Source organism: Petromyzon marinus, chromosome 60 (genome assembly GCF_048934315.1).
Source record: "Petromyzon marinus isolate PM22_M1 ecotype Great Lakes invasive population chromosome 60, UKy_Petmar_22M1.pri1.0, whole genome shotgun sequence".
NCBI lineage: Eukaryota > Metazoa > Chordata > Hyperoartia > Petromyzontiformes > Petromyzontidae > Petromyzon > Petromyzon marinus.
In genome coordinates, this window is record NC_133726.1 from 171254 (window position 1) to 197872 (window position 26619).

The 26619-nt window shown below is 49.7% G+C and overlaps 1 protein-coding gene across 1 annotated transcript; it reads right to left on the reverse strand.

Moving 5' to 3' along the window:
- Positions 1-1308: 1308 nt before the first annotated feature.
- LOC116955536 (uncharacterized) lies at positions 1309-26471 on the reverse strand. The gene is made up of 10 exons (XM_076053215.1): positions 26082-26471; positions 20563-20966; positions 17471-17562; positions 17193-17342; positions 16653-16847; positions 16444-16563; positions 15648-15722; positions 14745-14837; positions 10872-10967; positions 1309-4164 (listed from the first exon to the last, which is right to left on the reverse strand). The coding sequence occupies exons 2-10, from the start codon at positions 20945-20947 to the stop codon at positions 3001-3003; spliced, it is 2370 nt and encodes a 789-aa protein (XP_075909330.1). The 5' UTR covers positions 20948-20966; positions 26082-26471; the 3' UTR covers positions 1309-3000.
- Positions 26472-26619: the final 148 nt, after the last annotated feature.

The window sequence follows — 26619 nt, forward strand, 5'->3', positions numbered from 1 at the left end:
ACGTTGACATGGGCAATGATATCATTAACTGGTATGTCTCGGTGTGACAGCAAAGTTTAGACCTTTAGCTAAAACGGATTTCAGGCCATCAGAAATGGAACTGTTACTGCGATTAATTACGACTTTGTTAACATCTATCTTTTCAGTGTGTGGATCCGATTTTTTGTTGGAAAGGCGATTTAATTTGGAAATCAAATTGTCCTTACATTTGGTCGACATAGTGGCAGCTGAAGAGGTAGTCATATTGTCTACATGTTCCCAATCCGATGTAGACATTGTTGCTGTCAATGTTAAGTGTGATTTGTAGAGTGTCTTGTCTAACTGATCTAGTTCGGTGTGTGTCAGTCTGATTTTTTCTGAGATAAGAGCTAGGCTAGTTCTAGCAAGAATTCGTTTTGCATTAAAAGAAGTTGCAGCAGTAGAGGTTAGTGTAAATGCGGTTGGTATTACCTTAGAGTCGCGGCATTTCTTCAGAAAGATGAGAGACTCGATTAGTTTAGCCTTCTTATCTCGGAGTTTGTTGAAGGATCTTAAGGTTGTGTAGAATCCCTCCCCGTAGAGGTGGTTAAATTCCGATTCATCTTCTTGGTTCTTTCGGTAAAGTCACGTAGAATGAGAATAAAACAAAACAAAATAAGACAATAAAATTATCACGATGTTTCGGCCACAACACAAGTAGCCTTCTTCAGGTAAAGGAACAGAACTGTCGGGACGACAGCGCTTCAATGAACGCTGCTAAGATTCGCAGCGTCTTTTAAGCTAGGTGGGAGAAGTAAAGCGCCTTGACAAAGGAGTTTACATATCAAACAGGAGAATTTAGCATTGAAATAGCTGTGATAAAGTGTTGGATCAGCAGGGTGTTAAAGTCAGAAATTAGCATGTAACTGGGAGATTAGCATGATGTTAATGTGAGGGATTAGCATGTGACTGGTCACGGAAATAGCTATGTTAAAGTCAAAGTTTACATATCAACAGAGGCATTTAGTATATGGATGCTAAAGGACTGCAACTACCCATTTTGACAAGTATTGTGGTTAATGCAGACATGAATCCTCGTAAAAAGGTTTCAGTTTTGTTGCCAGAAAAACGGGGAAACCCCCTATTATTATATTTTGGTACTGGCAAAGGAGGTCTAATGATAAAAATGAAGACTTCAGGAGCGGGCAAGGCTAAGGAAGTACTCAGCAGGAGCCAGGATTACTCAAAGGGACACCCGTGAAAGGCTTGGAGAGAAGAGCACGGGGCCAGGAGGTTCAGTAGGGATGTCGGTACCAACGGAGCGAGGAATATACAGGGTGACCACTGGGGTTCTCTCTCGAGTTTATTATAACTTGGAATAGCAGGGGCTGCACAGAAGTCTTCACGCCTGCGTATTGTCGCAGTGTTAACCAGTGGTTTGTTTACGTTCACGGACTCCATTGATATATAATTGTATGCTTATCTGTGAATAAAACCATCACTGAAAGAAAGAGGTGTAATGTCCTGGACTTCTTCGGGCCAGGGGGAAGAAGCCAATATATTAACAAAGAGAAATTAGGTAAAACAAGTTGTTTATACACACATTCACGTGCAGGCTGAATGTGCACCCTGCTAGTACTTTCAACGTCCGTACTCGGCGTGTAATTTCCAGAGATGCCGAAAGACCTAAGGACTATTCTAAAGCTGGCTTAGTGCAGAGACAAAGGCAGCCAGGTACAGTAGTAGACGCTTGTCCTCGTATGTTTACATACAACAGTAGTGCAATAATCACGCAAAATCAATTGGGATGTTTTTGTAACTCACTTTTACCATAACCGTAATGGTAAATGTCCTTTTGTAAGAGAACATATATTTAATTTTCAACGCCTCTACGTTTGTGCACTGTTTTTCTTGTATGTTGCGGTTGCATTTGAGCCAATCTCTATCTGGCCGTCTGCTCTGATTTCTATCTGATTGTCTGTTCTGATCTTTATCTGGCTGTCTCTGCTCTGATTTCTGTTTGGTTGTTTAGCCTGATTTCTCTTTGCTTTATTGCTATACGTTGCTGTGCTTTTTTGTTAATTTGGTGACCCAGGTCCCTCTTACAAATTAGACTGATATCCTTCTCTCTTGAGTCCTCACCTGGCTTATCCATTAGGGTTGTCGCAATATAATCTCTCACAATGCAATATGATACGGCCTTAAATATCCTTAAAAATGTAAGATTCTCATATCATGCTGTGACGATTTATCGTGGTTTTCCCTCAACTTTGTAATACATTTTCGCATCACGTCGTTACTTTGCGCTTTGCTTTTCTTCACATAAGAAATAAAGATCACTACACACAAATTCTTTAACTGCAGTTCACTCAATATTGAGGCTGCTATAAGTCGTAGAATCATTGTGACTTCACAGTCTGTCGCACTTGTCACGCATGCGCTGTCGGAACATGATGACATCACATAACCCCCACCCCCCGTGCCCATCAACCCGAGCAACGTTTTACAAAGTGCTGAATTAATGATGAGCAACTTCTTTTTCATGTATTATTATAGTTGTGAACTTTGTTTCTTGCTATTTGATATTTTATTATCGTGATAAAAAATTGGAAAAATGAAATGCGTGATATGACGATCTTTTGCAAAGCAATATAATCACTGTGCACCTCATATTATCGTAGTATCGCCGTGCAACCCTAGTAGCCATGGTGACCCAAGCAGCTGGTTCTTGGTGGTAACCCCGACCAGAGCCTCAATCAGAGAAGTCACTTGGGTGGCAGGACCAGCTTACTTGAGTCTGACCCGGAGAATCCGGGAATTTACATCTTTGTTAGATGGTCAGAAATCGATTTGTAACCGAGATCTGGCACCGATGTCACCGTGTTGGAACTATAGTGCAGTCTGCTGTGCTATTTTGATAACAGACCTAGGCTTACTGAGGAACGTGTCCCAGCTTGGTGTACCATGTAACAGATTTGGTGATCCTACTCTAGGGTGTGAGCGATGGAGCAAGTTGTCTGCGAGACCGAGATAGATTATCCTCTAACGTGATGCTGATGAGCTCACGTCCTGGTCTGATGGTGACTCCACAGTGCTAATGCTGCTGCTGCTTAGTTCTACTGTGCCCTGCTGGTCGGAGAAAAGGATAAGGTTGCCTTCTTTGGGAGATGCCTCCAACCTTTCCTTTTCGACAGCAAGTAGCAATGGCGTCCCGGTTAAAGAGCCGTTCACTACCTCCTCCAGTACCGCACCAGCCGTCTGCTTGCGAGCATTCAGAAAGCCCTGCGACTGCTGGCACATGGCGTTAATGAGGGAGAAAGACTCTTCCAGCTTCTGGCACGATGCCTGCAGGCTATCGAAAGCACTGTTGCGCACTACAGCATGCACCTCGGGCTCTGGCTGCTTCACTGACAGCTTACCTTCTGCTTCACTGACACTAAGTGCAACATTACCTGCGCGAGAATCGTCTTCGCCGGCTTCTGTGTTCGGGTTACCACCAACGTCTCGTTCCACCTTACCCGCTACCTCGTCTGGGTTTGCGCTGGTGGTGTCTGACTCAACCCTGCCAACTTTCGGATCAACGCACTTCTCCACGGTGTCAGTATTACTGACGTGCAGCGAGGTCAGTATTTGCCCTGCAGCGTTATCACTGAAACCGTCGCCACCTCTTCGCAATACCGGAGCAGGACACAGTGCCGGTAGCTGCGCTAAACCCACGAGCGGCTGACTACCGTCACCGGACATGTCTGGGCACTTCTCGCCGATCTCGTCGGGGGGGGAGCACAGACTGCTGGCGCCGTGCACGGGGCTTGGCATTGCTTCGCAAGCTGACGAGCCGGTGGCATCACAAACCGGAAATTTAGAATCGGTGAGCTCCCAGGAGAACTGGTCAAGCGCACAGGATGCAGAGTCCGTGAGAACACAAACCCCCATAGCCATACCAACGAGGTCGCCCGATACCAAACCGGCGAGCTCGTCCGCCTCGCTGCCAAGCTGGCTCGGCGAGCTGCACGCCGGCGCATCGTCTGCGGGGAGGTCGCAGCTCGCGACTGCTTCGCCGCTGGGAGCGTTGCCATTGATCTGGCTCATTAGTTGTTTGACGCAGGACGCCAGGTCGCCGCGCTCGCTCTGCAGGGCCCGGCACAGTCGCTCCAAACGCTGCAGCTTCAGCTGCAGGCATTCCATCTCCTTGTCACGCACAACTTTCTGGAGGAGAGGAAAAAGATAGAGACGAAGCAAAAAGTGGGCGTTTGTAAAGACAGTAGATTATCCGGGGGCTTCGAGGGTGGGGGGGAGGGGGCGCCAGATTTTCAAAACGCTGGATAATTATCACTAATCGTTCTTATTGGAAATAGCTTATTTTTGCACATTCTTGTATGACATGTTTTTGTTGTTGTTTTATGTTTTAAATGGGTTTACTATATGAAGGTGGCATAAATAAACATACAAATAGATTTCGATTTAAAGCTTTCGTGACTGCAAGGATTCATCTTCTTTGGTTCTTTCGGTAAAGTCACGTAGAATGAGAATAAAATAATAAAATAACACAATACAATTCTCACGACGTTTCGGCCACAACACAAGTGGCCTTCTTCAGGTGAAAGGAACAGACCTGTCGGGACGACAGAGCTTCAACGACAGAGCTTCAATGAAGCTCTGTCGTCCCGACAGGTCTGTTCCTTTCACCTGAAGAAGGCCACTTGTGTTGTAGCCGAAACGTCGTGAGAATTTTATTGTGTTATTTTATTTTATTCATTTATTATTTTATTCTCATTCTACGTGACTTTACCGAAAGAACCAAAGAAGATACAAATAGATGCAAATAATTGGAAGACTCTGCATGGGGTGATGTATACAGTATATGTGCATTATTTTTATTGTTTATGTTGTTGTGTGTAAGTGTATAATGTACTGTATTTAATATTTAACACTTAAATCAAGCATAGCTACTTGGTTTGTGACGCTACACGTGGTACCAATAGCTGGAATGGATACAGCCTTTGCAGCGGTTTTGCCAGTTTTGCCGGATCGGCTCAGGACCGCCAGAAGGCAGATAATCGCCACAATGATAGGGCATATTTTTTGTTGTCATGTAACACCTCCACCACCCGACCAAAATGGTCCGCAGGGTGGCGACAAAGCCCGTTTGCAGCTTGAATCCTGCAGCGAGGTGGGTCTCTGGCACGCGATGCCCACGCAATTCAGCAATTATTTGAATCATGAATTCAGCGGACGATGGATTGGGGAGAGGCTCTAATCTGATGTTGCTGCCACGAACCCCAGACCTGACAATAACAACAAATGAAGTGGGGAAGTGTAAAGTAATTGGAAATATTATATAAAGGGGAAGACAGTACTTCATACTTCTTTTGTCATGTAACGAGGCCAAGGTACAGCTCTGCAATGCCTCGCTTAGGCTATTCCTACTGAAAGGGCCTGCACGAGAGAAGAGCAATAGAGAGTTCGCCCCCCTCCCCCCACCTTCCTCTCGACGGTATTTGGCCTACTCTTCCACACTGGACAGAGGTGGGAGCGCGCACACTTGATCCCACCGCACGTGACCTGCTGTTTGACTTGACCCCTTTCTTACTGTTGGGTAGACGGAAGCGGGGAGGGGGGATTTAAGAAACTGAACGTCCTTCTCTGTAGCAGTGAGGGTGCGGAAAGTGCTGCCCCCTACCATGCGTGGACCAGAGTTCACCAGCAATTATCATCTCAGAGGCAGCTCTGAGATAGCTCTATTTTTATTTTATTTTACCAGGTAAGGCCCACTGAGCAATATAGCTCTTTTTAAGAAGGGACCTGGCCACAAACGATAGCTCAACGTAGTGATTTATCATGTGTAAAATTATCGCAGCCAAATACTCTCAATGCATGTTTTTTTTAAATGTGGAGGGGAAAACCAGAGGGATCCGGAGAAAAATCCAGGCAACCACGGGGAGAGGGAGACATGCACACTCCAAATATACAGCCGTCGAGGGCGGGATCAAACCCACAAATTCTGAAAACCAGGCGAGGTGGTTAACATCTTGCCACCACGGCACCCTCTGAGATATATCATCTTCTGTGGGCCATTCTCTAACACGAGGGTCACGCTGCCCCACGAGATATCCAAATGAAAACCAGAGGAAGAACGTTAAAAATCAAGCAAAAAAAGTGACAATTTTGCACGACGTTACACTGGAAATTACAACCAGCATCATCAGGGGTTACCAACCAGCATCATCAGCTGTTCACAACCAGCATCATCAGGATGGAAGATGGTAGCCTTCTTGCGACCCACCTGTTAAGTGCCTCATCACACGACAAATACCATCAATTCGGCCTTTTTGGAAATCGTGTATATTCGATTTCAAATATGTGCAAATCGCATTCAAAAAGCGGTCCTTTTAAGGGCCAAATGATCAGCCAAAGAAGAGTGGGACCTGCATTTCGAGTGTACCAACTAAACATGGAAGACCTCTCACGAGCAAAGAGTGAGGTGCTCGCCAAGTGTTGACATCAAGAACACATTGATGTTGTAGCACTCCAGGAAACCCACGCTGAAGGTAACCTACTCGTGAACTATAAAATCAATGGACATGACATATTCTTTACTTCTTTCGGTAAAGTCACGTAGGTAGAAATAAAATAAAACAAATCACGACGTTTCGATCGCAACACAAGCAATCTTCATCAGGTGGAACAACCACAGTAAGAAAATGCTGAAGTAGGCGAGAGAGCTGCCGTGGCAAGAGGTTATATAGGTAAGAACCAATTTCTCAACTACATCAATTCCATACACTCATCCATCAAATTCACCATGGAAGTGGAGAAGAATGGTAAGCTACCATTCCTGGATGTTTGTTTGAGAAGAGGCCTGACGGCTCGTTGGGACACTGTCTACAGGAAAGCCAGCCACATAGATTCATATCTAAAATCTGATTCCCACCACCATCCAGCCCAGAAGAATCCCCTCATCAAAACACTACACCATAGGGCCCACTGGATCTCCGACCAACACCACCTAGCCAGTGGACTGGAACACGTACACCAAGCCCTCAAGATGAATGGGTACTCGGACCGCATGATTCGCAAAGTTGTTTCTCCAAACATGGAGAAACAATCTCCTGAGAAGCCAATCAAAACCATCACTTTACCATACATAGCAGGTGTTACCAAAAATATTTCCAAAATCTTAAAAAAACACAAGATCCAGGTCCAATTCAATACAATACACAAAATCTGTGATCTAATCCCATCTGTGAAGGAGGTCATTCCTTACATGAAATACCCTGGAGTCTAAAAACGGAGTTGTAACTGCGGTGGCAGTTACATTGGGGAAACGAAACGACATGTCTTGGACCGTGTTCGCGAACACAAGGCAGATCTGAAACACGGCAGAACCAATACCTCTGCCGTAGCTGACCATTGTTATAACGCTTTGGGCTCGCATGATATTGTTTTTTTCCGAGACCAAGATAATCTGCAAACCTTCGGGCAACTATAAAAGGTTTGTTCATGAAGCCATCCAGATATATAAACATAGACATAACTTCAACTGAGAAGATGGATACAAATTGAACAATAATTGGAAGGATGTTATTAACCAGGTAATGTTTTAACTGGTTGCGGTTGTTTCCATCCTACCTGCCGTTTACTAGTAGATTCCCCCCCCCCCCCTACCATGTCCCACACTCAGCTTCCCACTTCTAGCCCCACCCACTTCCTCCCCCAGCCTCACGTCCTCTTCCCCTAGTTCTCATGCAGGCCTCCCTTCCCCTACCCAACACCCCCCCCCCTCTCCCCTTTGCCTCCCCCCTTTCTTACCTATATAACCTCTTGCCACGGCAGCTCTCTCGCCTACTTCAGCATTTTCTTGCTGTGGTTGTTCCACCTAATGAAGATCGTTTGTGTTGCGATCGAAACGTCGTGATTTGTTTAATTTAATTTTATTTCTGCCTACGTGACTTTACCGAAAGAACCAAAGAGTAAGGTTCAAAGTAAATAACAAAAACTATGACATTTCGATCGCAACACAAGCGGTCGTCTTCAGGAAAAGGGGGTTTAGCTTCCAAAGGCAAACTATTTATAAGGGTTTGAAATGGGCGTAGCGCAAATGTCAGCAGCCAATGTTAATGCAAGTGGTGGGCAGCTAACCCGATGGTGGTTGGTTTTACACCAATCAAAGGGCTGCCAGGTGAAAGATCGCAGAGCCGCAACCGAGGGGTCGGCGCGTGAAGTGGCTTTGTTCGTGTGAATCCTGTGAAAGCGCAAATTTGAAATGGGCATAAAGCACAACTAATATCGGAAGGTGGTAGGATGGGAACATCATAGCCAGTTATGACTTAAATTGGTTGATAATGTCCTTCCAATGATTGCTGTTTGTATCCATCTTCTCGGTTGAAATTGTGTCTGTGTCTATATATATGGATGGCTTCATGAACGAATATTTGTTGATAGCCAGTAGGCTTGCAAAGTACCTTCGTCTCAGAGAAATCTATTTTGTGTGAGCCCACCGCATTTAAACAATGATCAGCCACGGCCGAGGTATTGGTCCTACCGTGTTTCAGATCTGCCTTATGTTCACAAACACGGTCAGAGACATGTCGCTTAGTTTCAAATCACAAATTTTATGTACTGTGTTAAATCGAACCTGGAACTTGTGTTTGCTCATGGCAAAGTGATGGTTTTAATTCGGTCCTCAGATGGTTCTTTCCCAACGGTTGGGGTGAATATCCATTCATCTTGGGAGCTTGGTGTACGTGTTCCAGTTCACTGGCGAGGTGATGACGGTCGGAAATAGATCGAGCTCTATGGTGTAGACTTTTTATGAGGGAATTCTTCTGGGATGGATGGTGGTGGGAGTCAGGTTTTAGATCTGCATCCGTATGGGTTGCTTTCCTGTAGACAGTGTCCCATTGAGCCATCTCATCTCTTTTCGATTAAAAATCCAAGAATGATAGCTTGCTGTCCTTTTCCACCTCCATGGTGAATTTGATGGCTTGATAGCTGGTTTTATGGAATTGATGTGGTTGAGGAAGGGAGCAAAGGTCATCGCCCTGCTGAAACCTGGAAAGCCAGAAGATCAGGCCTCAAGTTACAGGCCTATCTCACTGCTGTCGACGGTGTACAAATTTATGGAGCGCATGCTGCTGACACGCATTGCGCCCACAGTTGACCAAACCTGCCCGTTGAACAAGCTGGCTTCTGACTTGCCAGAAGCTGCTGTGAGCAAGTCCTTTCCCTCACCAGCTACATCGAATCTGGATTCCAGCGAAGGCTAAAAACGGTATCGCTATGATAGACCGCTCATCCGCTTATGACACCGTCTGGAGACATGGGTTACTACTCAAGGCAGTGCGCATCATCAAGTGGCGTTTCAACAATGAATCTGCTTAATTCCGGGTACACCTTGCCGCTAACACAAGCCGTACAAAAAATGTCAACAACGGCTTACCTCAGAGATCAGTACTGGCTCCGATCCTGTTTAACATATTCACCAGCGACCTGCCAAAGACATCATCCTACAAATTTATCTATGCAGACGACATAGCAATGGCTACTCAAGGAATAAACCTGAAGTCCATTAGTGACACACTAACAGAAGACTTGTCTATATTAGAAGACTACTTACAAAAGTGGAGACTGACTGAATCCATCCAAAACAACTGTCTCAATTCACCATCTCAATAACCATGACATAAACGCCCAGTTGTAAATGACATTCTGTGGTAAATCTGTCAAAAATGACCAATATACCAAGTACTTGGGCATAGCACTAGACAGAAGGCTCACATTCAAAAAGCACATTGAAAAGGTGTCAAAAAACAAAAAGCAGAGGAGCTCTGTTACGCAAACTGGCCGGTACAACGTGGGATGCCGCCACCAAAACTCTTCGCATGACCGCCCTCGCGCTCGTGCACTCCAGCGCCAAGTACTGCATGTCAGTCTGGGCATCAAGCGCCCACACAAAGAAATTGGAAATCCAGATCAACAGCGTCCTTCGAACAATAACGAGCACACTGAAATGCACTCTCACTGAGTGGCTACCAGTTCTGGCCAACATTACACCAGCAAACCTCCGCCGGGATGCAGCAACAGCAAACCTATTGGAAAAAATCCGAGGCAGTGTACATTTACTATTACAACAAGACCTGCTTAACCCTCCACGAACTCGTTTGAAATCCTGGAAACCAATCTGTGATCGTGCAAGACAATTGGATGAAGCGGGGTCTATTGAAGACTGCTGGTGAACACTCTGGAGTTATGTGGACATTCCAAATAAAATCCTCATCGAGGACCCCATGATTGATATGCACGGTGTTGATCTGCCAATAAAACGATGGTGCTCTATCAACCATTTCAGAACAGCAACAGGTCACTGCGCACACCTCCTCCACAAGTAGAAAATTAAAGACAACCCAAAGTGTAACTGCGACCACCTGAACCAGACAATGGACCATACTGCGAATAACTGCATCCTACGCCCGCTCTCCGGCGGACCGAACAGTATTCGTCGCAATACTCCCGAAGCTATCACATGGCTTACATACTTAAACTGGGATGTGTGATTTGCACATACTTGCCATACGCTAGAGAGAAATCAGGTGATAATGCTCAGCTCTTTACATTCAGCATGGTCAGGGGAGGACAGCTGAGCGTTTGTTAACACCTGGTTGCTGATGCCGCTTGTAATCTCCAGTGTGTGGACCTTTCATCTTTCCTCCTCCTGTTTGCTGAAAAACCAAATAAATTGGCATATTTGCCCATAGACGTGAAAACTTAATTTTATTGGCCTGTCGCTGGGTGGTAGTGGAGGGTTATAGTAAAAATAAATATTTGACATTACACCTAAACGATGACCAATCCCAAAATACACTAATTATGAACCATGACATTGGTTGTGATAGCATTGTGTGTCGTGTCGTCACCTCTTCAGTCATGTCCAGCAGGGCCCGGCTGCTCTGCTGCCAGCGCTCCTTCCACACCATTGCCTCCTTCTCCAGCTTCATGATCTTCTTTGTCATCTGAGCATCACGTGCAAACACAAAGATCCACCATATAGCCTTAACAGACTGCAGGGGCAAGTGCTGTTAGCAAGCACCTATGAAGGCCGGAACGGTACACGAGGGGGTGGGTGGCCGGCACCACGCCTTTGTCTCCCTAGTGGCGATGTTTACACACCGCACCAGGTACTCATTTGAGGCTGAGACGACCTAGGGGAGGCCCGGGACCGGTTCAGATAATCGTCACTGGTGTTGGCCGTGAGCGGGAATCGAACCCGGATCGCCAGGTTCATAGCGCAGCGCGCTAACCGCTACACTATCGCTCCCCACTCGCAAACACACACACGGTGTCACACACACGGTGTCTAGCCCATGCTGTGTTTATTTAGCTCCCTCTATCCGGAACCAGTCATGAGCACACTGCCCAGTTATGGAAAACTCTCCATTCTCTCTACAACTGCCCCATAAGCAATTGGGAGTTGTGGGGGTGGAGTGTCTGATGGCACAAAATACCCAGGCAGGTGCTTAGTTTTGGTTGGGCTGATGGTAAGGCCCCACACGCTCCAGGTTCAGCAGCAGCACCTCCAACTCCTCGTCTGAGTGAGCAGCATTCACCAGATCATCAGCATATATAACATGGTTGACCAATAGGGAGGCAACCCTTGACCGCATCCAGGCATCGATCAGCCTCCCATTGTATCTGTACCAGATGGAAATTCCTCCGGTACAGCCATCAAAGGGTTCACAAACTATGTGGTCAAAATTGATGTTAAATAATGTTGGAGCCAGAGGACAACCCTATCACACCAGGGTGAACAAGGATTGGCTCCGACTCCTGGCCACGTAGTTTTACCCGGGCCTGCGCACCATCATGAAGGTCCTTAATGATTGTGAGCAGAGAGTCAGGGACTCTGAAAGCACGAAGAACAACCCAGAGCACAGGCCTACTGATGTTATCATAGGCCTTGACCAGGTCAATAAAGCAGAGGCCTAAGTCCCTTTCGAATTCCCTCCACCTCTGCTGTAGCAGACGGACAGAAAATATGGCATCTGTGCAGGTCTGACATTTCCTGAAACCACATTGGGGCTCCGCAAGCCTCTCCTCAGCTTGCCTGGCAAGACGATGTTGAATAATCCTTGCCAGGACCTTTCCTAGTGTAGTGTATATAGCACTGAGTCGCACACACTATAGTTGGAGGCAACACGTTGATTTGCACCGCTCTAACCACTTTGGGTTCTATAGCTAGATGTGGCTATCTGTTCACTATGTGCGTGCGGGTTACTGTTGCGAACGGGCCAGCCAGCACACACGCTGTCTGACCCACGATCTCAAGCTACAAGTTCCGACGAACAAGGAGCGAAGAGTGAGGACGAAAAAACGGGGGATCCCAGGCTGATCCCCACAATGAACCCCGATCCCTGTCGGGCCTCCTCCTTTATTTCCCTGGGCACGGGCTCTTCCCACCCTCGGTCTCGCCCCGCCCTCGGCCATGCCCCCTGCTGTATCAAGTAAGGAGCCTCCTGCTCCCAGTCACGTGTCCCTCCATTACCCGGTGCTCAGCAGCACATGTGAAATAGTGGCTGGCGCTAACCATAGAGTGACAACATTTCATGTCACTACACTAACACACTGAGGAAGGAGATGCCCCTGTAGTTGTTACAGTTTGTGTGGTCCCCCTTCTTAAAGAGGGGGACCACCAGGGCATCCTTCCAATCCTGCGGAACCCATCTAGTGGTCCAGCTTCATATTATGATGTCATCTAGGGCAGTCTGTACACAAATGTCACCCTCGCCCAACATTTTGCTTGGAAGATCATCTCTGCCCGGTGCTTTTCCTGGTCTCAGACTCTGGATTGCCTTCTGTACTTCCCCAAAAGATGGCACGTCAGCCAGCCACTCACAGGGGTGACTACTTCTTCCAATATTTGAGGCAAGTAGCCTCAGCAGGGTCATCCCCACTATGCCTCTTGATGTTTTCTAGGCTGAGGGATTTCCCCTCTCCCAAGACTTCACATAAATGCTCAGCAAATCTGAAAACCTGTTCTTGGGGGTAGAAATATCAGATCACCTTTCTTTCCCCTAATGATGGTAATAGGTGTGGCGCTGCAAATTATTTTTTTTGATCGAGTTAAAGAGTGATTTGTGATTGCAGGCTACGGAGGCAGACTCCACCTCCCCAGAAATCTGCGACCACCACCCATCCTTGCAGTGCTGCACGGCTCTCCGAACCTCTGAGCGAAGGCTGTGGTAAGCCTCCTCATTGTTTGACATGGGATGCTGTAGATGGTGAGAGTGGGCCTGTCGCTTTTTCTCAGCCAGCCGAAACCCCTCTTTTGACAGCCAGCATCTCTGGGGAGGTTTGAACTGTGCATCTACAGCAGCCATTGCAGCTGCATGGGCCACAGTTCTAAACCTCGGCCATTTCTCCTTGGCATCAGGAGGCGTGGAGGATGATGCCAACCCCAGTTGCAAGCGATGATGAAATTCTCACTTGCAACTTTATCAGCTAGCTGAGACCAGGACACTGTGGGGTTGATTTGGGTCCTGGATGCACACCTGCCACCGGAGTGGAAGAATGACAGATGCATCTTACAAATGACAAGCCGATGGTCAGTGGGCAGATCAGCTCCCTGGTTGGTCCTGGTGTCAAGCACATGGCCCTGCAACTGCTGTTCCGTCACAATATAGTCCAGCAGATGTTTTTTTATTGGACCCGGTATGCATCCATGATGTTGTGTAGATGCGCCAACACTGGAACAGTGTGTTGATAATTACAAGCCCATGCGCTGAACAAACATCAAGCATCCTCCTATCGTTGCTATTGAGCTGATCTGGTCCATGTCTTCCAATCACTCCAGACCAGGTGCCAGCATCATGACCAACTCGGGCATTGAAGTCACCCAACAAGATGACTCTATTCCGAGGGGCCACTTTAGCAAGCACCTGTGACAGGACGTCATACAAGTCATCTGACTCAACAGCCTTGCCTGCATCCTTCCACTGATGTTCATCTTCGGTGGAAGCATAAGTAACCATGACCACCACTCCTCGCCTCTGGTTGATGGGAAGGCGAGTCCACATTAGCTTGGGGCGTATAGCTTCCCACACCTCACTGCCATGCTCCAATGCCCCCTTCATTATTTTACTCAGAAGAAGAGCCACTCCCTGTTGTTTGGCAGTCTCCTGTCCCGAGTAGAGGACTGTCCACCCCTCAAGGTGGCCGGAGCCAGAGCCAGTCCACTGGACCTCCTGAATACTGCCGAGATCGAGGTGATACCAGTCCAGCTCCTGAGGAGTGGCAGCCTCTCCTGTGCAGTGAGCGTTGGAACATTCCACGTGGCCACCCACAATAGCCTTTTGCTGTTTCTGGAGGAATGCCGAAGGTAAGGATTCAGTCTCCTGGCCAGGAGATGTTATAGACGCCTGTCCCCCCAGGGCTTCCAGCACAAGGTTAATTCGATTTTTAACACGTTTTTAGTGGTAGTTAAGTTGAATGTGGAGGGGTTACCAGTCCCTCGCACCCATCCAGAATTCCCATTGGCCGTACAAACATACACACAAAGTGATGCACACACATGTTGTCTAAAGAATAGATCACCCCATATAGCCTTAAACAAACTTTTTGGGGCAAGTGCTCTTAGCGAGTAGCACCTATGAAGGCCGGCATGACACCAGAGGGGGTGGGTAGCCAGCATCACGCCGGGCCGCCTTTTTCTCCCCAGTGGCCATCAACCCCAATACGACCGGCCACATGCTGACGTGAATGCGTGCGTGCGGCATTATCATGCAATGACGAACCTGGTCCATTTCGCCGCGGAAGGTGGAGAAGCTCTTGCTGCTCTTGGTCAGCATCTCCTGAAACTCGGAAATCCTCTGCGTGTAAAGCAGCAGCTGTCGGCAAACACACGTGGACGCACATCCGGTCGCACAGGCACCGCAGAGTTGCTCAACCAACTATGAGTCCTCTGATGGAGCTCTCCGCCCAAGGGGCAGGTCCACAGCTCATGCTACCTCCCCCCCAATCCCCCCTAATCCCCTCCCCCCGCTTTAACTCAGGGTGCATGAGCCACACGTAGGGAACAAAGTAAGGAAGCAGACAACAAGACGATTCCTTCCCACATCCCATCAGCCTCACGGCCTTTCCCCTCGGAGCACATAATTTCAACAGCATTGGTTCGGTACGAGCAAAATTCTGTATCAGTATCGACGGTCAGTGTCTCATTAGCAGTCGGGCTCGCTTGAACCGGTGCTGCGGTGAACTGTTAAAGTTTATGGGCAAGGACTGTTTTCAATACCTAGTGTTTCATCAGCAGAGGCAAGCTTGCTTCAACAGATGCTGGTGAATGTTCATAGATGTTCACAGGGCAAGTGCCCCCTTTGGTTTAAGCCTGATTACTGATAAGCTTGAGCCTGGCCGCTGACAAAGACAAAATCGGTTGAGTTTGCTTGTGTTGAAGCAATGATGATGAAATTCTGCATTTGTTTTCCAGTTATAATTGGATCATCTGTAGGAGAGTTATCATCCCACCCACCACCACCCCGTGACAGACAGACGAACACGGACAGAACTCATGCATGAATGCTCTCAACCTGACTTGGAGAGCGTCAATAATCGTGGTTTCTCTGTGGGCAGGGCCGGGGACTGTGTGGGCGGTGGTGGTGAGCAGTGGTGAGCAGTGGGGCGCAGTGGCTGCCCCTCACCTGTCTCTTCAGAGCCTCCTCCTTCTCCTCCATAACCTTCAGCACCAGCTTGCTCTCAGCCGCCTGGTGCAGCAGCTAAGGACGGCAAAAGACGAAGATCCCTAAAATAGCCGTCACAGTCTGTTGGGGCAAGTGCTGTTAATGAGCAGCTTACGATGGCATGCACATACAAAGAAAAACATCCCCCGTACAGCCTACACGGAGTACCTATGAGGGTGGTTTGGCCAGCACCACGCCCTGGCCTTTTTGTCTCTCCAGTGGTGATGTTTACACACCATACCAAGTACTTGTTTACGGCTGAGTCGCCCAAGGAAGAGGCCTAGGATCTGTTCTGATATTTGCCACTGATGCTGGCCATGAGCGGGAATCGAATTCGGGTCACCAGGTTTGTAGCACATGTGAACGTCGCACGTGTGTTACGCAAGGTGTATGAATGCCACGCAGAACACTCTTGATGCATGTGAACATCACATATGGCCTATGCAAGGTGGGTGTGTCAGGTGCATCACACGTCAAGTGTGTGTGTCCCGCACAACACGTGAACATCATGCGTGCATGTTCTGCACGACACGTGAACTTCATTTGTGTGTGTCCCACATCATGTGTGTGTGTCCCACATTACGCGTAAACATCATGCACGCGTGTGTCTCACATGACACGTGAACTTCACGTGTGTGTGTCCCGCATAACGCATTAACTTCACACACGTGTTCTTGCACAATGCGTGAACCTCACGTGCGTAAGTGCGTGCATATGTGTGTGTGTGTGCTTGCGGTGGCCGCAGTGCGCGACGCACAAACTCCTTGTCACGTTCGTGCCGCTGCTCGCCATCGCGCCGCAGCTCCGACTCCTCCTGCAGCTTCACGGCCGATAGCTGCTGCTGCAGCTCCCGGTACTGGAGGATCTTCGCCACTTGCTGAGCGAGGGGGAAACACAATGAGGCGTCAACGCGTGGGAAACACGGCCGCGGGCTTCACGCTGGCGACTTGGTGGCGGCAGGCTCACCTCCTCCCGATGCGCATAGTCTCGCAGCAGCGTGCTCAGCCGCTCCGCCAGCTCCTGGTTTTCGCCGCGGAGCCGGTCGCTGCGGCCCTCGTTCAGCTCCATCTGCTTGCGGATGTTGTCGAGCGTCGCCTGAAAGTGTTCCGTCATCTCGCGCCGCTTCTTCTCCTCCGCGTGCACGCGCTCCAGGCTCTCGTCCTGCATGTGGCCACAGGAGGGGGGCGGGGGTGGGGGACAACCGCCATCCGTCAATTGCTTTGCTCCAGGCCCATTGTCCGAATACACAACCGTCGGCTAGTCACGGCGATCATCGGCGGCGTGACAATTAAAATGGTCGAGCGCGACAATGGCCGCGACCGCCGCCCGACAAACACGACTGTGACAAGGTCGATTGAAGACGCTGACCGCAAATTGGCCATCAGCGGCCCCAACAGTTATTTGTCGCCCGTCCAGTTCCCCATCCGTGACCCACGTGAGCGGAACGTCGGCTGTACCAAGGTTTGCGTTTAAAGAGTCTGACGGATGAACAGTGGAGGTCCTCACCAGCAGTTGCTTGTTGTTGCGCTGCAGCTCCCTGCACAGAGTCTCGAGTTTCCCCTTCATAAGCAGCAGGCGGTGGTTGTCAGTGCGCAGGAGGTCACGTTCGTGGGACGCGGCGGCGGCAAGCTGGCGCGATGACCGGGCCTGCAGAGACTGAGTGACAAGCGTGGTGACGCAGCAGAGACTGCATGGGTGACTCAGCATGGGCATGTGTGGTGTGCGCGCGGTGTGCGTGCACGGCGTGCGTGCGTGGCGTGTGTGGCGTGCGTGCCTATCACTACCATCTCTGTGTATCTGCTGCAGAGCGCCGCCAGTTTCTCCTCGGGGCTGGCGAAGTCACTTAGCGACTCCATGAGCTGCACTAGCAGCTTGGCTGCACACGCACGCACACAAAACAAAGACAAAAATCCCTAGTATAGCCTTAACAGACTGTTGGGGCAAGTACTGTTAGCGAGCACCTATGAAAGCCGGCCCGGCACACGAGGGGATGGGTGGCCAGCACCACGGCCGGCCGCTTTTGTCTCCCCAGTGGCATTGTGTACACATCGCAACCGGTAATCATTTAAGGCTGAGTCGACCTAGGGGAGGCCCATGACCCGTTTAGATAATCGTCACTGGTGTTGGCCGTGAGTGGGAATTTAACTCGGGTCGTCAGGTTCATAGTGCAACGTGCTAACCGCTAAACTATCGCTCCTCACATGCATGCACACACGCACACACAAAGACAAACGCACACACGTATGCACACGTAAGTGGGGGCCACCGTGAGACACGACTGATTGGACTCCCCTTTCTGGGTTTAGCCCCCACTCCGGGAATCGGCGTCTGGGTTCGGGTGGCACGAATTGATTTTGTACTGAGATCTTGTAACGGTGTCGTGTTGGACTTTTATTTACATAATTGACCCGCACCGAAGCTGGGGAAGACAACGAATGTATTTTCAGAAGCAATTTGATGCAGCTGGAAGGAGTGACTGATGCAAAGTTCTGGAGTAAAATATCACGGACATGCTCACTGACGTCGACCACTTAGAGGTCGACTAACACTGCCCATAAACTAGCGTTGTCCGTAGACTATCATTGCCCATAGGCTAGCATTGTAAAGATGCAGTGACATCGCTGGATGTCACCATGTTGTCGGTGCAGTACAGGCCCTAGAGAGGCACGGTGTGTGTGGAGTGACATCGCTGGATGGCACCATGCTGTAAGTGCAGTGCCAGCCCAGAGGGCACGCAGTGTGTGTGTGCCGACCTAAGAGAGAGGTCGGGTAAGGCCATGGAACTCTGGTTGACCTGGGAGGACACGTGAAAAGTTTGAATGACAGGGGGGCCCCAAGAAGGGGCTAGGAGGGTCACGTGATTGGAACCTAGGTTCTTCCCGATGGCTCTGGAAGGGGGCGTGGCCAGGGGCAGAGCCGGCCAAGCTGCAGAGGATATAAGCAGTTGTCCGTCCCGGGGAAGAAACCCTTCGTCTACGATCTCCGTTCTACGAGTCTTCCAGCACATGGACCCGGGCCGTATGTTGTTGAACCCGGGTACGGAGTTAACAGTTACTCAGTTGCCAGTGTAGTTAGCTGGGTGGTCACCACCCCAGGTTGTTGTCTTGTTAGAGAGGAAGTCACTCCGTTGTGTTGGAACTAAATAAATGCGCTGCCTCCAAGTCTAAGAGTGCGACTCAGTTGAACCCACTACACAGACTAGCATTGCCCATATACTAACATTACCCATAGGGTCGTCCATAAATAACGCCACGCGATTTTGGGCGATTTTTGACCCCCCCCCCCCCCCCATTCGTCACACGGGATCACAAAAAGTCAGACCCCGCCTCAAATAAAATATGACGTCACAAAGCTCTGCCCCCCCCCCCAAAAAAAAAACACATGCTTCAAATCGCTTTCAGCTATTGTCATTGTAGTGCGTATTTAATGTGCCGCTGCACTCTGATGTTGTAAGAGAAAACATTTATGAAAAAGTCAATTTAATTAAGTAAGACGTGTTGTCTATATTTATTTAAAGTTGCACATTTTGATGTGACTTCACATTTCTCCAACCAGCCCCCCCTTGTCACACATCGTCACAAATGTCTGACCCTCCCCCCCCCAGGTGCGTGACGTCATTTATGGACGGCCCCATAGACGGACATTGCCCATAGACTAGCATTGCCCATAGACTAGCATTGCCCATAGAGTAACATGGCCCATAGACTAACATTACCCATAGACTAACATTACCCATAGGCTAACATTGCCCATAGACTAGCATTACCCATAGACTAACATTGCCCATAGACTAACATTACCCATAGACTAGCATTACCCATAGACTAACATTGCCCATAGAGTAACATGGCCCATAGACTAGCATTACCCATAGACTAACATTACCCATAGACTAACATTGCCCATAGAGTAACATGGCCCATAGACTAACATTACCCATAGACAAACATTGCCCATAGACTAACATTGCCCATAGACTAACATTGCCCATAGAGTAACATGGTCCATAGACTAACATTGCCCATAGACTAGCATTTCCCATAGAGTAACATGGTCCATAGACTAGCATTACCCATAGATTAACATTACCCATAGACTAACATTGTCCATAGAGTAACATGGCCCATAGACTAACATTACCCATAGACAAACATTGCCCATAGACTAACATTGCCCATAGACTAACATTGCCCATAGAGTAAGATGGTCCATAGACTAACATTGCCCATAGACTAGCATTGCCCATAGAGTAACATGGTCCATAGACTAGCATTACCCATAGATTAACATTGCCCATAGACTAACATTGCCCATAGAGTAACATGGTCCATAGACTAACATTACCCATAGACAAACATTGTCCATAGACTAACATGGCCCATAGACTAACATTGCCCATAGAGTAAGATGGTCCATAGACTAACATTGCCCATAGACTAGCATTGCCCATAGAGTAACATGGTCCATAGACTAGCATTACCCATAGATTAACATTGCCCATAGACTAACATTGCCCATAGAGTAACATGGTCCATAGACTAACATTACCCATAGACAAACATTGTCCATAGACTAGCATTGCCCATAGAGTAACATGGTCCATAGACTAACATTGCCCATAGACTAGCATTGCCCATAGAGTAACATGGTCCATAGACAAACATTGCCCATAGACTAACATTGCCCATAGCGTAACATGGTCCATAGACTAGCATTGCCCATAGAGTAACATGGTCCATAGAGTAACATGGTCCATAGACAAACATTGCCCATAGACAAACATTGCCCATAGAGTAACATTGCCCATAGAGTAACATTGCCCATAGACTAACATTGCCCATAGCGTAACATGGTCCACAGCCACGCCACCACTCACCAAACTTCTTCTTGTTCACCGAATGTGGCAGCAGCTCCTGAACTGCAGACAATTCGGCTTCCTCCACTTTGCCAGGCTCTATCAACTGCGTGACTGTCTCCTCCAGCACAGCCTCTGCTGTCACTGCGGGCGGCCCCTCGGCCTTGCAGGGGGCCTCCTGTGGTGGCGATGCTGGGCCGACCTTCACAGACCCCGACGCCACTTCGGCCTCCAGCAACGCACTGCCCTCAGGAGCCGTCTCCAGGTTGCCAGGGCCTTTGGGGGCCCCGGCGACCTCTAGGGTCGCCGTGGCCTCCGGGGTCATAGGGAGGGAGGGGGTCTCGGGATTTGTGGGGTCCTGGGGGGCCTCCTGGCAAGGTGGGCACGTGAGCTGCTCTGCCTCCATCTGGAAGCTGTTGTTGGCCCTGTGAGCGACACGCACGGTAAAGACGAGATTGCCCCGTGTAGCTTACACGGGCTGTTGGGTGCAAGTGCTGTTCGCGGACACAGATGAAAGATCAGCACGGAGGTGGTGTGTGGCCTGAACACCACGCCCAGCCACCTTTGTCTTCCTAGTGAGGATGTTTACACACTCATTTGAGGTTGAGTCGACCTAGGGGAGGCCCAAGACTGGTTCAAATATTCGCCACTGTTATTTGGTCGTGAGCTGGAATTTTACTCGGGTCGCCGGGTTTGTAGCGCAGTGCAGCACGCTAACCGTTGCACTGCCAACCCACACACAGGAACACCTGACTCGAAAATGGTTATTACCCTTTCTTACAATCCTCGGGTTTTGATAACGCACGGAAAGAACCAGAGAGACGACGGGCATTAACACCGCACGCAATCTCCCCCTAACCCTCCACCCCACCAAGACAGCCGGGTCACCCTTCCAAGCGGCTGTAATCTTGGGCCGCTGCCACTGCCACCACCACCACCACCGCCGCCACTGCTATTCCGGGCTGGGGCACACGGAGCCCCCGCTGCTAAATATGGATCGGCAGGCGACAGCTGCGACGTAACCCGGCACCCCCCCTCGCAGTGTGCACGGCACCCCCCCCCCCAATTCCCACCGCCACCCAGCCCGCGATATTTATACCGGGCCACCAGTGCCAGGGCAATGACGAACCGATTCAACTTTAACTGCAGCGACGTTATCCGAGCTGCGTCATAGCCAATCGTGAAAGCGGGGCGGCTGGTGGTGGTTGTTGGTGGTGGTGGCCATGCCACACCTTGGCTGCTGCTGCTGCCTGGTGATCCAGCACTGTAGTGGCGGCGAGGGTTGGTGGTTCACACACAGACGCTGTTGTGAATCGCTCCTTCTTAGTCCGTGGGTGGACTATCGAGGAGGAGCCGTACCCCTGGTTCGCCGGCAGACGGCGGTAACGCAAAGTGTGTAGACTCATCGCACATCCCTTGATTACATCTCTACGATGGGAATAGAGTGTTGCCCCCTCGCGCAAGGCTTATCATCCTCCTACGTGAATAACAAACCATTCAACATTGTGTACTTTGATGTAAACTATAACAGCATGACAAATAAAAAAAACCCAATTGCAGCGGCAGGAGGCCCTTTAGAAAACGAGTTATATGACTCGGCGTGGCTCGCTTGGACATACACAAGGCACTGTACACAAGGCACTGTACACACAAATGTTGAGAGGCGAAGGCGCAGCCCTGCAACTGCTCGCTCGCAGTCACTCAGAGACGTGTAGACACGGTCACTCAGTCACTCACAAACACACGTGTAGACACGGTCACTCAGTCACTCACAGACACACGTGTAGACACGGTCACTCAGTCACTCACAGACACACGTGTAGACACGGTCACTCAGTCACTCACAGACACACGTGTAGACATGGTCACTCAGTCACTCACAGACACACGTGTAGACACGGTCACTCAGTCACTCACAGACACACCTGTAGACACGGTCACTCAGTCACTCAGACACACGTGTAGACACGGTCACTCAGTCACTCACAGACACACGTGTAGACACGGTCACTCAGTCACTCAGACACCCGTGTAGACACGGTCACTCAGTCACTCACAGACACACGTGTAGACACGGTCAGTCACTCAGACACCCGTGTAGACACGGTCACTCAGTCACTCACAGACACACGTGTAGACACGGTCACTCAGTCACTCACAGACACACGTGTAGACACGGTCACTCAGTCACTCACAGACACACGTGTAGACACGGTCACTCAGTCACTCAGACACCCGTGTAGACACGGTCACTCAGTCACTCACAGACACACGTGTAGACACGGTCAGTCACTCAGACACCCGTGTAGACATGGTCACTCAGTCACTCACAGACACACGTGTAGACACGGTCACTCAGTCACTCACAGACACACGTGTAGACACGGTCACTCAGTCACTCAGACACACGTGTAGACACGGTCACTCAGTCACTCACAGACACACGTGTAGACACGGTCAGTCACTCAGACACCCGTGTAGACACGGTCACTCAGTCACTCACAGACACACGTGTAGACACGGTCACTCAGTCACTCACAGACACATGTGTAGACACGGTCACTCAGTCACTCACAGACACACGTGTAGACACGGTCACTCAGTCACTCAGACACACGTGTAGACACGGTCACTCAGTCACTCAGACACACGTGTAGACACGGTCACTCAGTCACTCACTCAGACACACGTGTAGACACGGTCACTTAGTCACTCACAGACACGTGGACACGGTTACTCAGTCACCCAGACACACGTGTAGACACGGTCACTCAGTCACTCAGACACACGTGTAGACACGGTCACTCAGTCACTCACTCAGACACACGTGTAGACACGGTCACTTAGTCACTCACAGACACGTGTAGACACGGTTACTCAGTCACCCAGACACACGTGTAGACACGGTCATTCAGTGACTCAGACACACGTGTAGACACGGTCACTCAGTCACTCAGACACACGTGTAGACACGGTCACTTAGTCACTCAGACACACGTGTAGACACGGTCACTTAGTCACTCACAGACACGTGTAGACACGGTTACTCAGTCACCCAAACACACGTGTAGACACGGTCAGTCACGCAGACACACGTGTAGACACGGTCACTCAGTCACTCACAGACACACGTGTAGACACGGTCACTCAGTCACTCACAGACACTCGTGTAGACACGGTCACTCAGTCACTCACAGACACACGTGTAGACACGGTCACTCAATCACTCAGACACACGTGTAGACACGGTTACTTAGTTACTCACAGACACACGTGTAGACACGGTCACTCAGTCACTCACAGACACACGTGTAGACACGGTCACTCAGTCACTCACAGACACACGTGTAGACACGGTCACTCAGTCACTCACAGACACACGTGTAGACACGGTCACTCAGTCACTCAGACACACGTGTAGACACGGTCACTCAGTCACTCAGACACCCGTGTAGACACGGTCACTCAGTCACTCACAGACACGTGTAGACACGGTCACTCAGTCACTCACAGACATGTGTAGACACGGTCACTCAGTCACTCACAGACACACGTGTAGACACGGTCACTCAGTCACTCACAGACACACGTGTAGACACGGTCACTCAGTCACTCAGACACACGTGTAGACACGGTCACTCAGTCACTCAGACACACGTGTAGACACGGTCTCTCAGTCACTCACTCAGACACACGTGTAGACACGGTCACTTAGTCACTCACAGACACGTGGACACGGTTACTCAGTCACCCAGACACACGTGTAGACACGGTCACTCAGTCACTCACAGACACACGTGTAGACACGGTCACTCAGTCACTCACAGACACACGTGTAGACACGGTCACTCAGTCACTCACAGACACACGTGTAGACACGGTCACTCAGTCACTCACAGACACACGTGTAGACATGGTCACTCAGTCACTCACAGACACACGTGTAGACACGGTCACTCAGTCACTCACAGACACACGTGTAGACACGGTCACTCAGTCACTCACAGACACACGTGTAGACACGGTCACTCAGTCACTCACAGACACACGTGTAGACATGGTCACTCAGTCACTCACAGACACACGTGTAGACACGGTCACTCAGTCACTCACAGACACACGTGTAGACACGGTCACTCAGTCACTCAGACACCCGTGTAGACACGGTCACTCACTCACAGACACACGTGTAGACACGGTCACTCAGTCACTCACAGACACATGTGTAGACACGGTCACTCAGTCACTCACAGACACACGTGTAGACACGGTCACTCAGTCACTCACAGACACACGTGTAGACACGGTCACTCAGTCACTCACAGACACACGTGTAGACACGGTCACTCAGTCACTCAGACACACGTGTAGACACGGTCACTCAGTCACTCACAGACACACGTGTAGACACGGTCAGTCACTCAGACACCCGTGTAGACACGGTCACTCAGTCACTCACAGACACACGTGTAGACACGGTCACTCAGTCACTCACAGACACATGTGTAGACACGGTCACTCAGTCACTCACAGACACACGTGTAGACACGGTCACTCAGTCACTCAGACACACGTGTAGACACGGTCACTCAGTCACTCAGACACACGTGTAGACACGGTCACTCAGTCACTCACTCAGACACACGTGTAGACACGGTCACTTAGTCACTCACAGACACGTGGACACGGTTACTCAGTCACCCAGACACACGTGTAGACACGGTCACTCAGTCACTCAGACACACGTGTAGACACGGTCACTCAGTCACTCACTCAGACACACGTGTAGACACGGTCACTTAGTCACTCACAGACACGTGTAGACACGGTTACTCAGTCACCCAGACACACGTGTAGACACGGTCATTCAGTCACTCAGACACACGTGTAGACACGGTCACTCAGTCACTCAGACACACGTGTAGACACGGTCACTTAGTCACTCAGACACACGTGTAGACACGGTCACTTAGTCACTCACAGACACGTGTAGACACGGTTACTCAGTCACCCAAACACACGTGTAGACACGGTCAGTCACGCAGACACACGTGTAGACACGGTCACTCAGTCACTCAGACACACGTGTAGACACGGTCACTCAGTCACTCACAGACACTCGTGTAGACACGGTCACTCAGTCACTCACAGACACACGTGTAGACACGGTCACTCAATCACTCAGACACACGTTTAGACACGGTTACTTAGTTACTCACAGACACACGTGTAGACACGGTCACTCAGTCACTCACAGACACGGTCACTCAGTCACTCACAGACACACGTGTAGACACGGTCACTCAGTCACTCACAGACACACGTGTAGACACGGTCAGTCACTCAGACACACGTGTAGACACGGTCAGTCACTCTGACACACGTGTAGACACGGTCACTCAGTCACTCACAGACACACGTGTAGACACGGTCACTCAGTCACTCTGATCGTGTCTACACGCTTGTCTCTCGCAGTTACTCAGACGCGTGTACAGTCACTAAGACACGTGTGTAGAGACGGTCACCGACACGCATCTCACCTTGGAGCCCGCTACGTGCCCTCAGTGATGTCGAGCAGCAGCAGCAGCTGAGACTGCGAAGGTCGCTTTGAGGGGGCGGGGACAGTCGGGGAGAGTCACTACGGAGCCCGCGGGAGGAGCTGGGGGCAGTGGGTGCAGGGCACGGAACCCCCACGGCAGCTGGCCCGTGACTTCATCATCATCATCGTCTCACTCCAGCAGTGGTTCTTAACCTTTACTGCAGACTTGCGCTCCTTGGGTTCTCAATAGTAAAAAATAAAGCATGTTAATAAATTCATAGGTTTGATGAAACAAAGTTGTTGTAGCTTAGCTTGTTTCGATTATTTACTTTCTAAGCACTGGCAACCTCTTGCACCCCTCAGAACGGGGACTCCCGCACCCGAGTTTGAGAACCACTGCGCTAATGCATACGAGCAATGCTGCCAGAGTGGTAATCATGGTGAGCAGCAACAGCGGACTTACAATCCAGAGGATCGCCGGTTCGGTTCCATCTCCTGACGCAGGAGTTGAAATAATGGCGTTAATTTCTTAAATATAT